Source organism: Pristis pectinata, chromosome 8 (assembly GCF_009764475.1).
Source record: "Pristis pectinata isolate sPriPec2 chromosome 8, sPriPec2.1.pri, whole genome shotgun sequence".
Lineage (NCBI taxonomy): Eukaryota > Metazoa > Chordata > Chondrichthyes > Rhinopristiformes > Pristidae > Pristis > Pristis pectinata.
In genome coordinates this window covers 8,612,160-8,630,486 of record NC_067412.1, presented here as the reverse complement: position 1 = coordinate 8,630,486, position 18,327 = coordinate 8,612,160, and the positions used below count along the sequence as shown (strand labels likewise).

Here is an 18,327-nt window from a genome sequence, read left to right as displayed (position 1 = left end):
TGGTCCTTCTGAATGGTAAAGGTCACAGCTTTTAGAAGCACTAGAACAGCTACCAGACTCTATCAGAAGAAGATGATCTTAGATTGCCCAAACTTTGACTAATCTAACTAATGCATCTGTGTAATCTCTGAAACACCAGGATACTGAGTAGGCTCCTCAAATTTATCTTCCAGTCACAGGGTTCTGAGACATTGTATCCTATTGTGCTCTAATGCCCCTTGTATAATTTAATCATAAGACATTATTCCCAGGGAAACTTATAGCCCGCATCTGGTTCCACACCATTCACATTAATAAAAGAAATGCAACGTATGCCCTAGTGATTTGGGGAAGGGTCGGCTGATGATGGTTAATAAACTGCAGCAAATTGAACAGATGATCTATTTTATTTAGTCATCTTTTAAGAGCCTAGTGTGTTCCTTCCGCATTAAATAATGACTGATATGTGCAATATATTCAAGGAGAATTTCAAGGTAGTAACATTACTAATTTTGTTCCCACTGACGTGGAATCGCTGCAGGTGTCAATCAAGGGTCACAAAGACATTGAACACAGGTAATCCTGCTCATTCACCCAAACTGCCCCCTCTCCCCAATTATCCCTCGCACCTCCACCCTGCCATATGTTCTGCAATCATTGTTTTAAGGGGTTTTACCAGGATGCTGCATGAATTAAAGGGTATGAAATACAAGGAAATACAAGTTGTTTTCTCTAGAGCAGCGGAGGCTGAGGGGAGTCATGATAGAAGTTTATAAAATTATGAGAGGCATGGATAGGGTAGACAGTCAGAATCTTTTCCCCAGGGTGGAAATGTCAAATACTCAATGAAATGCATTTAAGGTGAGAGGGGGAAAGTTTAAAGGAGATGTGCGGGGCAAGTTTTTTTACATAGAGAGTGGTGGGTGCCTGAAACGGGCTGCCAGGGCTGGTGGTGGAAGCAGATATGATAGAGGCATTTAAGAGGCTGTTAGACAGTCACATGAAAATGCAGAGAATGGAGGGATAGGGATCATGTGCAGGCAGAAGAGTTTTGGTTTAATTCGGCATTGTGTTTGGCACAGACATTGTGGTCCGAAGGGCCCGTTCCTCTGCTGCACTGTTCTATGTTCTATAATCTGTTGATCAGACTAAGTATGGTAGCTTTAGCAGGAATTAGTCCAGTCCATATTCAAATATCTGATTATTGCACTTAATACCATCCATAAAGAAAAATTAACAAACCTCATTGCTTTCCTATCACTTTAGAATTGCACTTGCATCAAATTCAACAAGGGTGTCTCTTGGTTGGGGCTGCTGAGATATGCAAAACTCTTGATAACTTGCTCTGTACAATTGTGCCATCTCTGGCACTTTAATGGAAAATCCATGCTGTATTATTAATGCAGGGGCAGTGTTAAAGTCAGCATCTGTTTGGATGGAACATATCAGCCACAGTCGCCTGGTGGGGAAGACAGATACTGTTGATATAATGCAGGACTGTGTTACCTCCCTGTAAATGGCCTTTATTTATTACCAATCTTTTCATTACTAAGATTCTTTTCCTAATTCCATGTTTTGCAGTATGTTGAAGGTATTTCCCTTTCTATCTCAGTTACTCTAGGGTGAGGGAGCCAATGTGTTCTCTCTAGCAGATTTTAGCTAAACTGTAACCATGGTGACAGCCTGTGCATAGCATTATTTTAACAGCTAATAAATTATACCTTATCCATAGTGTTGCTGTATCTACCTTGTCAACGGCTGAAGAAATGTTGATCCTCAGGGCTGTACTGGAAGCCTGAAAGTGGAATGGGAGGAAAAAAGATTTCCCGTGCCTGGCAGTCTATTCTCAGTGTGAAAAGAGCACAAAATGGCACCTCACTAAATTTTCAAGAATGCTAAATGCTTCCTTACAATTAAAAGCAACACTTTCAAACGATGCTGGTGTTGTTTGCAACTTGAGTAACAACATGCATTTACTGTATATAAAGTCTTTGAGGTTATTTTTGTCATCCATGAATTGTGGGTGTCACTGGTAATGCCAGCATTGATTGCCTATTCCTAGTTGCCCTTGGCGGTAGGGTGCTATCTTGAACTGCTGTAGCCCATGTGGCCTGGATCCATCATAGAGCTTTAAAAACTTGGAATTGGAATTGGTAAATTGGTTTATTATTGTCACATGTACCGAGAAGCAGTGAAAAACTTAGTTTTGCATGCCATCCATGCAGATCATTTTAAAACATAAGTATACCGACGTAGTACAAAGGGAAAAGCAATAACAGAATTCAGAATATAGTGTTACAGTTACAGAGAAAGTGCAGTGCAGGCAGACAATAAGTGCAAGGGCCATGACGAGGTAGATTGTGAGGTCAAGCGTCCATCTTTAATGTACAAGAGGTCCGTTCAATAGTCTTACAGCAGTGGGGTAGAAGCTGTCCTTGAACTTAGTGGTACATGCTTTCAAGCTTTTGTATCATCTGCCTGATGGGAGGGGGGAGAAGAGAGAATGTCCGGGGTGGGAGGGGTCTTCCGAGGCAGCGAGAAGTGCAGAGTCCACGGGGGGGGAGGCTGGTTTTCGTGATGGACTGAGCTGAGTCCAAAATTTCTGCAACTCTCTGCAATTTCTTACCGTCTTGGGCAGGGCAGTTGCCATACCAAGCTGTGATGCATCCGGATAGGATGCTTTCCACGGTGCATCTATAAAAATTGGTGAGGGTGTTATGAGAAAGGTCCTTTTGATTCTTAAAGATAGAGATATCTGAACACACAGTCTTTGTACTTCAAAAAGGAGAATTTTATTTACAAAGGCAAACGTGGGAACAGAATGAGAAGGAACAAATGCACACTCGCACACTCACACACTCGCACGGGTGATCGCGAAACGTGGGGGAAGTCACAACAGGGGTGAAGTGCACACATGCTCACACACACACGTGCGCACATGCAACGAACTAATACAAATGATCAGGGAACGAACAAATACTTTGCCTGAACCCCCTGAATCTGGACAAACAACGGCTCTACACTACTTAGAATCTACTTAGGACGCTCCTAGACCCCTGTGGAAGTGCACCCTCTCACCTGTGGTCTCGACCCCGGCAGCAAGCGGAAAAGAGAGCGAAATGCCCACATGTACCATCTTTTATAGGGCTGTAGCTGGGTGGAGCCCGTTCAGGTAATTCAAACAAGCCAATGATTCAGGGTCAAGAACAAAGGTGAGTTACAAGCCAATCCTTAGATGTGCTCTTGATGGGTGGGGTGGAGCTGGACCCTTGATTGACAGTGGTGCAGCTTTTGACCCGATAGGCAATGCTATCATCCGACCATGGGGGTCAGTAGTGTCGTCACTGCCATCTGACACCTGGCCTTTCATACTACAGAGGGTCAACGAGGATATGCCAGATCTTCTTAGCCATCCCAAGCAACTTCATGGGTTGCTGCTGACTGAGCAAGAGAAGTTGGCAAAGAGACCAGTCCTCCACGTAGAGCCACCTCAACAAGAATATATCTGCGGAAAGATGCTGAATTTACCAATCGACAGCCAGCTCAATTTGATGGAGACACAACAGTCTGCAGCTGCTGGAATCTGGAGCATCAAACAATTCTGCTGGAGGAACTCAGTGGGTGGAGCAGTATCTGTGAGAGGAGAGGAATTTTGACCTGAAATGTCGGCAATTCCTATCCCCCCACTGACACTGCTCGACCCACTGAGTTCCTCCAGCAGACTGTTTGTAGCTCAAGCTCAGTTCAATCAAAGGCTTGAAGCAATGACAATCTTATCAAGAAAATAATGAAGAAGAAGAGGAAGTGGTTGAGGCAGGTGCATTAACAGCAGTTAAAATGCAATTGGACTGGTATGTGGATCAGAAAGGTTTAGAAGGGTATGAACCAAATGCAGGCAAATGGCATTAGCTCAGGTAGGAACCCTGGTCAGCATGGACCAGTTGGGCTGAAGGGCCTTTTTCTGTGCTGTATGACTCTGAGCCGAACTATGAAAATGTGGCATCAGAGACCTCTACAAGTTGATTTCTATTAAATGTGATGATCTGTGCAGGTGTCATATTGTTGGTTGCTGTAATATAAAGGACAGAGAACAAAGGCTTGCTGTCATCAACTTGATCGTTAGAAAACGAACCTAATTAAGGAAGGATGAATGTCCATGAGAACACATGTCCCAAGGATCTCCACAAGAGATAACAAGAAGATATAGCCCTGCCCCAACCAACATCTCTGACTTCTGGAGAAGTCACCATCGGCTTTCTTTTGTATGACTTCCTTGCACCTGGAAACAAGGCTGTTTGTAAGACTGACAGTTCCTCAGGGTAGTTAGGACACTGTAGCAAGGAAATGGAAGAAGTCAAAGTAATTTTTTTTCTTCCAGATTAGTTTCGGTTTTCCTGACAGCAGGCATCCATCTAGCCCACAGCCCTGTCTTACCCAGGTATCCCTCAGGTGCCCTTCCAGCACGATTATATCTGGGTAGTGTTTCTTGCCTTGGAGACTCAGATACATTTCTGTGGATGCCTGCTGTGTAGTGCTGAGGGATTGCTGCAGTGTTGGTGATGCATTGTTTGGGTGAGATGTTTAAAGCCCAGTGCTTTTGCCATCTATGGTGGATGCAAGAAATCCCATGACACTATAGTATAAGTGAGCAAAGCCACTCTCCCTGATAGTCTAGAGCATGTTTCAAATTCAAGTTCAAGTTTATTGTCATGGGCATACATACACAGGGTATAAGTGCCATGAAAATTAACTTTTGCAGCAGCAGCACAGTATATTACAAGGTGAGGACAAACATAATTTAATATAACCTTAAATTAACATAAATTATACATAATGTACACGTGAAATAAGAGATTCATAGGATATTATCACTATATTTTTATCTCGTGCTGTATGCAAATTGATTGCCAGACCTCAGTCAATAAGATTTTAAACAATAAAAAAACGAACAGTCGATAAGATTTTAAACAATAAAATAATCTCCTCAATTCCAAACGCCTTTACCTTGCTCTTTACTAAAAACAGAAAAAGGCAGGAAAATACGTAGCAAGTTAGGAAGCTGTTGTGGGGATTGAAAGGGAGTTAACATTTCAGTTCAGTGGCCTTTCTTCAGAGCCTTTCCTCACCTCTGTACCATTTGCCAATAATCAAGAACAACATGCCTTGATCAAGCAGGAAAATCTACCTGATGAATTAATGTTTATCCATATCGATCACGTTCTTCAAACTACCCAAATATACTTTTGCACATTCAATGTTTATTTGCAATGGACAATCATCTTGTCAATCAACATCAGTTTAATGTACATTTCTTTCCCTAAACCCAACCAGTTATTCCTGAATTTACTGGGTGTATCTTTTACACAGAAGCAAAATACTGCACATACTGGAAATTTAAAATCGATGCAGAAAATGCTGGAAATATTCAGCAGCTCTGCGGAGAGAGAAATAGAGTCAACATTTTAGGTTTACGATGCAGAGATTTGAGTGGGGAGGAGAGGACAAAAAGGAAAGTCTGTGATAGGGCAGAAAGCAAGAGGTTGTGTAAGATAACACAAGTCTAGAGAAAGTATAAATAAGGGATAATTATCTGAAATTACAAAAGGAATAAGGAAGGAATGCCAGATGTCTGAAATAAACACATTGGAAATACTCATCATATTTACAGTTTTCTTTGTTCTTGTTTATTCTTGATTTAAGGCATACAAGGCAATTGAACTGTGTGAATGTATGTGTGTGTCTACGGGACTGCCTTGAAGGAATCGGGGGATGTTTATCGACTGGAAGGCATGAAGAGTTACAGTTGGTTGTCCGTTAAATATCTCATGTATCCTGCACACTGTGGAATGGGGAGATCCCTGTTCTCCTTGCCAATTCTTCCGCAGCTCATTGTCATGCAAGATGGTGCTGAGGTCAATAAGAATCCCTTCACCTGAAGACTGGAGAGGAGGGCCATGCTGATCGCATGTGTTTGACTACCCATTAGATGCCTGTTTACTGGCCCAGGGCCAAGGCTCTAGAAAGTATATCCTGGAGAGGAGTGCAACATGTCCAAATGTTTACATAAGGACTATAATATAAGGATCGTACAATGATTTGGACAAATGACCCCTCAAGCCCATTAAGTGGATGGGCTATCACCCACTGTTAACGGTCCATTGGTTTTAGACACAACTTCCAAACTTATGGAATATTGGGATATGGAAAATAGCCCTGCAAGTTACACATGTAGAGTCATAGAGTCACACAGCACAGAAACAGGCCCTTCAGCCCACCATGTCTATGCCAACCTCAAGTACCCTTCCATGCTAACACCAGTTACCAATACTTGGTTTGTAGTCTTGACGGTTCAAGTGCTCATCTAGATACTTCCTAACAGTTGTGGGAGTATCTGGCTCTACCAACCCTTCAGGCAGTGTGTTCCAGATTCCAATCACCCTCTGGGTGATAGAATTCTTCCTCAGACCCCCTCTAAACCCCTTACCCCAAAACCCTTGCCTCCTAATTTTAGACACCTCTGCATGCGGAACAGTTTCCTACCAAATATTAAATATTCTATTTATGCTACATTTGATTCACTAATAGGTTGCTTATCTGCGCATGTGGTCTTGAGGTTCAGACACAATCCTCGAGGTACCCTTCTGGAGAACATCCCAAGTTAATTGCCATCCCTGTGAACATTGCATTTACAACCCCGGTGACAGGCATAACCCAAAGCCTGGGGGCATCATTAGCATTGCTCTCAAGTTAAAAATAACCAATGAGAGAACAGCAGACTGCCTCTCGGACAGATGTGGCGTTCCTTCAGATAACCAACTTGATGGGACACCACAGGTGCGTGGACAATTCTGGTTTGACCAGCTAGTAATACAGAACCTGTCTAATAACTCGCTGAAGGGATTGTGTTGACATGGAATTGACATGCAGTGGTGTGTTAAGTAGCATGGAAAACCACGGACGAAGTGGGAGGAGGCTGAGTGGGTATGTGATGAATCCTGTTAGCCCAGGGTTGTTCAGTACCGCCGATATCCGACGTAATTTACGCCGGGAGCTGTCCAAGCCCAAAATCTTACTTCGGCGCCTGCTTTAGAAGGTTCATTGCTGAATTCTAAGGCCATCAAAATGAAATGCTCCAATAATGCAGGGTCTCTCCCTCCCCTCGATACACAACCCCAGGAGTAACCCAACTGAACCTCTTCTGCATTGACTGAACCCTCAAAACAGTCTCCCTTACACCCAGCGGGCGGGTTAAAGTGTTCCTTTGCTCTTCCGACTAGACACTAAAAAAAGCAGTCATATATATGCACGTAAGGGGAAACATTTAAAGGATTCCCCCCCGCCCCGTCTGTCTGTCTGTCTGTCTCTCCCATGCAGTATTTCTTTAAGACCGCTTCCAGAAATAAACCCAGGTTCTCTGCTGTTTAGTATGAGAGGGATGTAATGATCTGGACCTTGTACAATCTCACTCCACCTTGCGGCAGAGTAGGAGCACTGGGATTTCTCGCTCTCAGAGAGAGAGAGAGAGAGAGAGAGATAGGCAGCAGCTGCGATGCGATGGGGTTGAGAGCGGATTAAACTGGGAACCATGGCTTCCGTCTTCCCCTAGAGCACTCCCGCCTGGGCAGGCAAGGAGAACCGTGCTGCCCTTTTATTTTGGAGGGGACTGGATGGGTGGGTTGTCAAACAGGAGGCGAGGTGTTTGGTGCTTCTGTCATTGACCTATAGTGTTTGTTCCCAGTCTCTGTTTCCATGCCCTGTTGACGCCGGCGTGCGGAATATTCCTCTCTGTGTCTCTTCACCTCCTCAAGCCTAGGATGCATCGGATATAAAACACACAGACACACACACGCACACACACACAAGACACACTCACACACCAGCCATGGGGAAAGATCAGGAATTACTCCAAGCTGTCAAAAGCGAAGATGTGCCTGCAGTACAGAAGATTTTGCAACGGCCCAAACAAGGCAAAGCGAGTGAGTAACATTTGCATCGATCACTTGGTTGCATTTGTGTCTGTGTTTGTGTGTGTGTGGAGTGTCCTGTCGGGGGGTGACCCTGAGACAAGGGGAGGGGATCCACTACCTTCAGATGCTCTTGCCTTGTTCACCCGTTCGGCAACATGAGCTGGTAATGTGGATGACGCCTCGGTAGAAGCTCTGCTCTCTTCTCCCCGCCTCTCTCCCTTCTCTCTCTCTCCCTTCTCTCTCTCTCTCTCCCTTCTCTCTCTCTCTCTCTCCCTTCTCTCTCTCTCACGCATCTCTCTCTCTCACTACACACTCTCTCTCACTTATCTCTCTCTCTCCCTTCTCTCTCTCTCCCTTCTCTCTCTCTCTCTCCCTTCTCTCTCTCTCTCTCCCTTCTCTCTCTCTCTCCCCCTTCTCTCTCTCTCTCCCTTCTCTCTCTCTCCCTTCTCTCCCTCTCTCCCTTCTCTCCCTCTCCCTTCTCTCTCTCTCCCTTCTCTCTCTCCCTTCTCTCTCTCTCCCTTCTCTCTCTCTCTCCCTTCTCTCTCTCTCCCTTCTCTCTCTCTCTTCCTTCTCTCTCTCTCCTTTCTCTCTCTCTCCCCTTTCCTCCTTCTAGCCCCTTCCGCCTCCTCTCCCCTTTCCCTGTCCCCCAGTCCCTTTCCCCCTCTCCCTCCCCCTTCCCTTTCCCCCTCTCCCCTCTCCCTCTCCCCCTCCCTCTCTCCCCCCTCTCTCCCCCTCTCTCCCCCTTCTCCCTCTCCCCCCCTTCTCCCTCTCCCCCTCTTCTCCCTCTCCGCCCCTCCCCTTCTCCCCCCTCCCCTTCTCCCCCCTCCCCTTCTCCCCCCTTCTCCCCCCTCCCCTTCTCCCCCCCACCCTCCCTCCCCTTCTCCCCCCACCCTCTCTCCCACTCCTGTCCCTCGCTCTCCCTCCTCCCTCTTTGCCTCCCTCTCTCTCCCCCACTCCCTCCTTCCCCACCGGTCCCTTGCTCCCTGCTGATCCCTCCCTTCTCCCTGTCACCCTTCCCCCTTTCTCTCCTCTCTCCCTCCTTCCCCTTCTCATTCTCTTCTCTCTTGTTCCCTCATTTCCTTCTCTCTTTCACCCCTCTCTTTCATCACTCGTTCCCATTCTCTCTGCCTTTCTATTTCTCTCGTTCTCTCCTCCCCCACTGTCTTGTTTACAAGTCATATTCAAAAGTAACCCAGTGCCTTCTAACATTCTGCCACTTCTTGTCCCAGCGAGCACTGTTTCCATTAGTGTAGGTTGGAGATTCCCAGTTAATACTTCCCACCACGGGAGATAAGTGACTCCCATCACACCTTTGAATGTTGAAATATAAATTCTCTATGTGGTGTATCTCAGCTGAGATATATTGGTAAAGCCAGGCCAATGGAAAGCTGTGAGGTAAATCATGTCAGATTCTGCTGCGTTATGAATTGGTTGACGAGGGGCCCATCTCAGACTGTTGAAACACTGGAGGGGAGCTCACTACACACCCCAGTGTAAACTGATGTTTAACTTGATTGTAGAGATTGTGGCTGCAGTGTTGAAATTGGGGCCCAAGCAACCTAAAGGGAATGAAATGTGACAGGTAGTCATGGTGCACACCAGGGAAGCCTGCTTGACGGTCCACTGTAGCTCACAGCCTCCCTGAGCCTGTTACCACTCCAGAGGCACTGAGTGCTCTTGCTTCTACACCCTCAAATCAACAGAGGCTCCTTCTGCTCTAGATTTAACTCACGACTGATGGGCTGGAAAGTGGGCGTTGATTACAAAGCTGCAGATCTGCTAATTAAACGCATTTGGCTGGTGGACACTTTAAATGATAGATCAGAATTCTAAATTTACATGGGATTCAAAGACGAATGAATTGTAATGAAAACTCTTATTATGTACTAATAACAGGAATTTCTCAAAGGTTGGAGAAGTGATGTCTGCACCATTCTATCATGGTTGCAAGTTCTAATGAAAGTGCGTCCCTCTTTTAAACAAGGATTAATGGAGACTAAAATAAACTTGAGAATTGCATGGTAATGAATATAGTGAATCTTGTTCAGTTCTATATCTGAAACTTAATTGATAGCTCTTCCATTGCATAGAATGACTATGCAAAGACTACATTGGGCATTAATTGTGTGTGTGTGTGTGTGTGTGTGTGTGTGTGTGTGTGTGTGTGTTGGGGGGGGGGGGGGGTGGAGGGTTTTGAAGTAGCTTGATGTGAATAAATGGTGTCCTAATTGAAAAGAGACTTGCATTCATGTTGAACCTTTTGGTATTTAAAGCCCAGCGAGGTGCGATTATGAACAATGTAATCGATTATCAGCATTGTTGTGTTATAATATGTTGTGATCCTGATCCCCTGTCCTCATAAAGAGCTGATGCACTCGTGTTCTTGAAGAATCCAGTTGGTGGATACATGGGAAGCTTTTTGAAAGTGAACTTTTGTGTCTCTTGGATAAGAGGTTGTTTTTCAGAAAAGGTTTATCATTTTACAAGAAGTTCACACACGCTACTTGACACTTTCATTTTCTGAGACATTCTCTGGATTCCTCTACTGGAAGTTGTCTTGACTATTGAATGGTGCATAACCTGTGTTAGAGATTTTCAAGGTGGGATCTGGGCCCTTAAGGGATATCAGGACTCCCACACCATCTTGCATTGATACCACACTTCATTTCTGTTGATTAGTAATTATGATTTCTACATTGATACAATCTCTGTGTAGCTGACAAATAAACCTCTGAAATCTCTGCTCTGTTAACTCTGGTTCCTTGCGTGACCTGCAACTTCACCACTTCATCATCAGTAGCCATGCCTTTGGCTGCCCAGATCTAAAAGTTTGAAATTCCTTCCCAAACATCTCTCTTCCTCCTTTTATGATGCCCCTCAGAACCTACATCTATGGCCATGTGTCCTAATGTTTCCTTACAGGTTCAGTATTAAATTTTGTTGAGTTATGTTCCTGTAAACCAGTTTGGGATATTGTGGAGGGATACTGTGGAGGGACTGTTTGAATTGTTCTTTTTGTTAGGCTCATGAATGCCAGGAATGTGTTGATATTTGCTGGGTAATCTTGCTGCAGGCTGCATTTGTCCATTGCTCCTGTTGCTTGCTGTTTTGATAGGGTGACGTCAATATGGTGAAACTACTGGACTAGTAAACCCGACATGGTGAGTTTAAATCCCGCGTGACTGCTTGAGAATTCAGTATAATGGAGGTTGAAGTAGAACATAAAGAAGTGTTCAGTATCTCTCTATGACTTGATAGGTCTGGAACTGGCTACTTGAAAGGGTGGCATATAGGATAGACAGTCAGAGTCTGGCATAGACAGATAGGGTAGATAGATAGGTACGTAGATGGGGTACATCATTCCACGGTGGAAATGTTGAATACTAGAGGGCATAGATTTAAGTTGAGGGGAGAAAAGTTTAAAGGAGATTTACGAGCTTTTTTTATACAGAGGGTGGTAGGTGCCTGGAACACGTTGCCAGGGGAAATGACTGGTTCACTTTCCAGGAAGGGAATCCGTCATCCTGACCTAGTCTGGCCTACGTGTCACTCCAGCTACACTCCTAGATGACTTCTGACTGTTCCCTGCAGTGGTACAGCAAGCAAAAGGGTAAAATCACAATTTCAGTGCAACAAAATTGTGACTATGACATGCATCTACATTTTGTTTTAAACTGGGAGCCTTGTGTCTTGCTGGTAAGAACAAGCCTACATACTAGCAAATCATTGCCACAGTGTACTGTCTTCCACAAAAGCTTATGATAATTTTTGTATGCAGTTATGAAATTTTTATTACATATGTTGTGATGGTCATTTAATTTTGTTTTATCCAAATCATAAAATTAGTTCCAGTTTCAACCTCTGCACTTCCTCCTGTGACACTGCATTAATGTACAGATTAAAAGGCATGATCTTATTTCAATGAGAATGTCTCTTTCTGTCACATTTTATACTTTAGGATTGCAGTGTTGATTCCATAATAAAACACTCCACTCTGAAATGAAAATGACTGGAAGCAGCACCTTCAGACTTGCCTTCAGTGATCATGACTGTTTGTTGAAATTTGCTGCCTAAACTCGCCTCTCCTTAAATGTTACTACTGTGGGCAAGAAATATTCCTTGCATGACTTTTTGATATGTTAAACTTTGCCTGATAATGGTCCTGTGAAACACCCTTGGGACATTTTCTCCTGCTGATCATGCTTTATCAGTGCAGGTTTGCTTATATTGTATCTGGTGGTGTGGATGTAGAGGAGATGTGGGGATTTTGGTCTCGAAAGCAGAGGGCTTTGTGGAAGAAATCTTCCAGGTACTGGAACCACTGTGTGAGTTACATAGAGTATCAGCTCAATGAAATCCCATCTGTGTGAGTTACATAGAGTATCAGCTCAATGAAATCCATCTACCTCTTCTAATATAGAACATAGAACAGTACAGTTGTAGGAGCAGACCCTTCGGCCCACTATGTCTCTACTGATCACGATGTCAATTTAAACTGCATATCTGCCTGCATGTGGTTCACCTCCCTCCACTCCCTGCCTGTTCATGTGCCTGTCTAAATGCCTCAAACATTGCTATTGTATCTGCTTCCACCACTTCCCCTAGCAGTGTGTTCCACGCACCTACCTCTCTCTACCTCGTAAATCTCCTTTAAACTTTAGTTCTACTCCATCTACTTCAGTGCCCCAGATTTTGATTTATTGCACTTCTGTGAAATGCTTCATTGCACAGGAGCACTAAATGAATGCAACTTGTTTGCCTTTTGGCTTTATCCCACTTGTAGATCATTTCCTGTTGTTACAGAGGAGCGGGAGATTTTTTATCTTCTGCCTGCACCTCTCACCAATCATCACTTGCCCTGCTCCTAGAATCCTTTCAGTACTGCTCTGGGCCCCCTCATTTTAGGAAAGATGCAAGGGCTTCAGAGAGGATGCAGAAGAGAATTATGCAAACGATTCCAGGGATGGGAGGGGGCTTTAGTTTTGTTGGCATACTGGAGAAGCTGGGGTTGTTCTCTGTGGAACAGAGGAGGTTGCCAGGGTTTCTGATGCTAGGGCTGAAGATTATGAAGAGCTTGGCGTAGACAGTAAGAAACCATCCCCATTGACAGAGGAGTCGAGAACCAGGTGATTGACAAATGAGCTAAAAGCGACATGAGGAATTTTACAAGTGAGTGTTTAGGGTTTGGAATACACTGTCAGATAATAATTGCTGAGGCAGATTCAACAGTTGTGGAAGCAGGCAGTTTGGTGGAGCTTAAGAGGCTTTTAGATAGACACATGAACGGAATGAAGGGATATGGATGATACACAGGAGGAGGACATTTAGTATAAATTGGCAACAAGATCAGAACAACATCGTGGGCTGAATGCCCTGTCCAGTGCTGGACTGTTCTAAGTAATTTTAGCATTAAAAAGAGCTGGATAAATATCTGAAAGGATGGAATTTGCAGGGCTTTGGTGAGAGAGCAGGGCAGTGGGACTAAATGAGTTGTGCTTGCATAGAGCTAGTATGGACTCAGTGGGCCGAATGGCCCTCTTCCGTGACACAAACATTCTGTGATTCTTTGACCTCGTATCTGGCCCATTAAGTGTCGACATGGTCTCTTCGATCATTAATTCTGGTTGTACATTTCTCAGCATTTTAACTACAGCTATGCTTAGGCTTGTGATACCTCGGTCTCACCATCATGGGAGTTGGTGAATAGGACAAGAAACATTAGCAGACAACTCGGCCGTCATCATGTTACAGCTTGTGGTAGTTTGCTATGCACAAATTGGCAACCTAGTTTCCCACACTTCCAGAGCACTCCATTGGTTGTTAATCCACTTGGAGACGTCCTGAGTTTTGAAAGATGTCACATAATGGATCTTTCCTTTTATGACATATTTTACAAACTTAGTTCACCTCTAAGCACTTTACGGTTGATGAAATACATTTGGAATGTGGACATAACTGTGGAGTACAGAATGGGACATTTTGTGCACTGCCAGCACCTGCAAATGCGCATGTATCGACAAACTCATCACCTGCATTAGAGTTGCTGGCTGAGAGATAATATTGGCCAGGACATTGGGGACAAGTCCTCTGATCTTTAGAGAGGGTGCAGAGGAGGTTTACTAGGATGCTGCTTGGATTAGAGGGCACGTGCTATCTGGACAAACTTGGGCTCTTTTCTCTGGCGCGGCAGAGGCTGAGGGATGATCTGTTGGAAGTGTATGAAATTATGAGGGGCATAGATAGGGTGGACAAGCAATATCTTTTTCCCATTATTGAGTGATCCAATACCAAAGGGCATGCATTTAAGGTGAGAGGGGGTAGGTTCAGAACAGACATGAAGGGTAAGTTTTTTACTGAGAGAGTGGTGGATGCCTGGGATGCGTTGCCTGATAGGGTGGTGGAGGCAAATTCACTGGGGGCACACGAATGAGAGGAAAATGGAAGGACATGGGCATTCTGTAGGTAGGAGGGATTAGCTATGTCAGCACAACCTTGTGGGACGAGGGCCTGTTCTGTGTTGTACTGTTCTATGTTCTAATAGCTGCTTTTGATGTTTTATCTGAGAAGACAGAAGGCAGCCCAACAGTGCAGCTGGCTCCCCTGATACTGTATTGGGATTACAGAACTTGGGGCGGTATGGTGGCGCAGCTAGCAGAGCCGCTGCCTCGCAGCTCCGGAGTCCTGGGTTCAATCCTGACCTCGGGTACTGTCTGCGTCGAGTTTGCACGTTCTCCCTGTGACTGTATGGGCTTCTTCCAGGTGCTCCGGTTTCCTCCCATGTTCCAAAGACGTGTGCGTTGTTTGGTTAATTGGCCACTGTAAATTGCCCCCAGTGTGTAGGTGAGTGGTAGAATATGAGGGGAGTTGATGGGAATGTAGGGAGAATAAATTTGGATGAATGCAGGATTAGTGTAAATGTGTAGTTGATAGTAGCTCGGACTTGATGGGCCAAAGGGACTTTTTCTGTGTTCTACGACTCTATATGTTAAGGTCTCTGTAGGGAGACTTGAATCTACAGCCCTCAGACTCTGAGATGGGAGTGCTACCCATCCAAGCACGACTAACACCCAGTTTGTTCTGGAACGGAAATAGCCAAGGGGATTGCCAGGATAGATACTGCGAGGATGCTGCTTATAGTAGGGGAAGGCTTAACTTCAGAATAAGAACAACTCATACAACCTGGAAACAAGGTGGAATTTCTTCTCCCAGTGTGTTGAGAACTTTCAGAATTCTATTCCCTGCAAACCTTTTGGTGGGTGAATCATTGAGTATGTTCAAAGCTGGAACAGATGGACTTTTAGATTGTGGGTGAGTAAAGGGTTAAAGGGATGTGCAGATAAGTGAAGTTGGAGCCAAGATCTGATCAGCCGTGATATTACTGCATGGTGGAGCAGCGTCCAAAGACCATAAAGCCTACCATGGCTCGCGTTTTCTATATTCTTATGAGCCTGTCCTCAATCAGAAACTGCTGGGGTCTTTCTGAATGTTGTTGTGAGAAGCCTGGGGGATGGAGTATAAGCACCCTGGGGAAGGGGGAAGGAGAAGAAAGTCATGTTTCTTTTATTTCTTTGTAAATTATTTATAAACCTCTCCAGATCTGTAAGCTAGACCCTTTGAATTAGGAACAAAGGATCATCTGGACTAATTAACAATTTTGTCTTTATTGTTGACGCTGTGAAATTCTCTGCTTGGCGATGGGAGAACGAGAAACATTCACAATGGGGTGTGTTGGCCTGGAAGACACTCGTGCTCCATACATTGGCAGATGCATTTTCCCAACCTGTTCCTCTGCTTGTTGTGAAGCTTCCTTAAAACCTAAGGGAAATGGAAAGGCACTTGCTGTGGGGTTTGGATTGCATGGTTGGAGATATACATACGCCATTCCTTTTTGAGAGAAAAAAAATCTATTATAATCAATGAAATGGAATATTACAAGATTGTAGAATAAATTGGAAAAATACAGCACTGCCTGGGTACTTAGATAATTGAGACACTTCATCATTGTATGGTACGTGCAGAACGGTTGAAATGGCAGAATCTATCACGAAAACCACCCTCCCCTCCATTGATTCTATCTACACTTAATGCTGCCTCGCGAAAGCAGCCAATGGAATAAAAGATCCCTCCCACCCCAGACATTCTCTCTTCTCCCCCCTTCCATCGGGCAGAAGATACAAAAGCTTGAAAGCACATACCACCAGGCTCAAGGACAGCTTCTACCCTGCTGTTATAAGACTCTTGAATGGACTTGTTGTGCGATAAAGATGAACTCTTGATCTCACAATCTACCTCATCGTGGCCCTTGCACCTTATCGTCTGCCTGCGCTGCACGTTCTCTGTAACTGCAACACTATATTCTGCATTCTGTTATTGTTTTTCTTTTTGTACTACCTCAATGTACTTATATTTGGAATGATCTGTCTAGATGGCATGCAAAACAAAGTTTTTCTCTATCTCGGTACATGTGACAATAATAAACCAATTACTAATTGCCAATCTTACCCTTTGCTATCTGCCTGGCAGTGTATTCAGCCAGCGCCTCACTGAAAGAGCAACCGCATCAGTCTCTCTAACCCCTGCAAATGTTTCCCATTTAATCCACCTTTCTGTCGCCTGCCCCTAAGGTTCCTGCCTCCATTGGGCAACCCTCTAGGTACAGATGGGAACTGGTACCAGAGGCCAGTAAATTAAGTAATTTTTTAAAAAAATGTTCATTCACTTGTGCGATGTCGACCAGGAAATTTATTGTCCATCCCGAGCTGTGCCGTAGCGAGCTGCTCAAGTTTTCCAGGTGAAGATAGGAAATAGGAGCAGGAGTAGGCCATTTGTCTAAGCCCGTCCTGTTGTTTAATATGACCTTGGCTAATCTGTCCTAGGCCTCAGCTCCTCTGCTGTGCCAGTTCCCATAGCCTTGAGTTCCTCAATCTTTCGAAAATACCTCCAGTGATATAGCCTCCACAACCTTCCAGAGATTTACACCCTATATGAGAAGAAATTCCCACGCACTTAAGTTATAAAGTGACCGCCCTCCTGTTATTTTGTATTCCACTGGTGCTGCAACATTGGCAATTGCAGAAGCTGCTATAGTAAATATTCAGAATCAGAATCAGATTTATTATCACCGACTTAGATGACATGAAATGTGTTGTTTTGCGGCAGCAGTACAATGCAAAGACATAAAATTACTATAAACTACAAAAAATAAATAGTGCAGACAGAGAAAGGAATAACAAGGTAGTATTCTTGGACCATTCAGAAATCTGATGGTGGAGGGGAAGAAGCTGTTTCTGAATCGTTGAGTGTGGGTCTTCAGGCTCCTGTACCTCCTCCCTGATGGTAGTAATGAGAAGAGGGCATGTCCCAGATGGTGAGGGTCCTTAGTGATGAATGCCGCCTTCTTGGGTCACCATCTCTTGAAGATGTCCTCGATGGCGGGAGGGTTGTGTCCGTGATGGAGCTGGCTGAGTCTACAACCCTCTGCAACCCTGTGATGCAACTAGTCAGGATGCTTTCCACCGTACATCTATGGAAGATTGTAAGAATCTTCGGTGACATACCAAATCTCCTCAAACTCCTAATGAAGTAGAGTCCCTGCAACAATGAAGGGACGGCAATATATTTCCCAGCTGGGATAGTATATGACTTGGACAGGGGCTCGAAGATGGTGGGCTTCCCATTGCCGTATGCACTGTCCTTCTGGATGCTAAAAGGAGGTGCTGTTTAGGAAGTCCAGACAAATTCATGCATTACATCTTGAAGTCGGAGGGTGTATCCATGGAGGAGTGTCCATCTGTCTCATCCATTGAGATCCAGTGTCCTAGGTATGTGAGAACACCATTCAGGAACCTATTTGGCACCATCCAGTCACATATGACCACCTTTGGAGACAAGAGTTGTTTGCAGTTCATGATGTTAAGTTGTATGACAAGTGAGTCTGGGCTCAGTAGGTAGCCCTGTCACCTCAGAATCAAAAAGGATTGATCTCTTCTGAGATGAGAGCACGTCATCTGCACCAAATGTCTTGTGCTGTGCTGTTGGAGAGGATGTTACCTGAAGTACCATTTGTATAAATGGTCGCTCTTTGCAGAAGAAAACACCAGTTAGAAGTGACAGTAGACTGGTTACAATAACTTTATTCCATCAAAGCTAAGCTCAACCACCAAGGTTATACACACATTACCCTCTCAGTACTGGACAAAAACCTCAGTAGAAGTCAGAATTGGTCAGCGATTTCAGATAATTCAAGTCATCCATCTCTGACCGATCATCTCCGTAGCTGTGGGCTGAAACTCTTTATAATATTTCCGTCTGTATTGTCTATGATGCTTTCTCTTACACGTTCACTCTCATTTCACTTATTTTATTACCCTGATCCTGGGCT

At 44.5% G+C, this 18,327-nt stretch overlaps 1 protein-coding gene across 3 annotated transcripts in view; it reads left to right on the top strand.

The window, feature by feature from the left end:
• The first annotated feature begins 7,667 nt into the window (after positions 1 to 7,667).
• Positions 7,668 to 18,327, top strand: part of caskin1 (CASK interacting protein 1) — a 563,705-nt gene continuing 553,045 nt past the window's right edge. For all 3 annotated transcript variants that reach the window (XM_052021715.1, XM_052021714.1, XM_052021713.1), the window contains exon 1: positions 7,668 to 7,955. In XM_052021715.1, the coding sequence (XP_051877675.1) occupies positions 7,862 to 7,955 (94 nt within the window). In that variant the 5' untranslated portion in view covers positions 7,668 to 7,861. The remainder of the gene's footprint in view (positions 7,956 to 18,327) is intronic.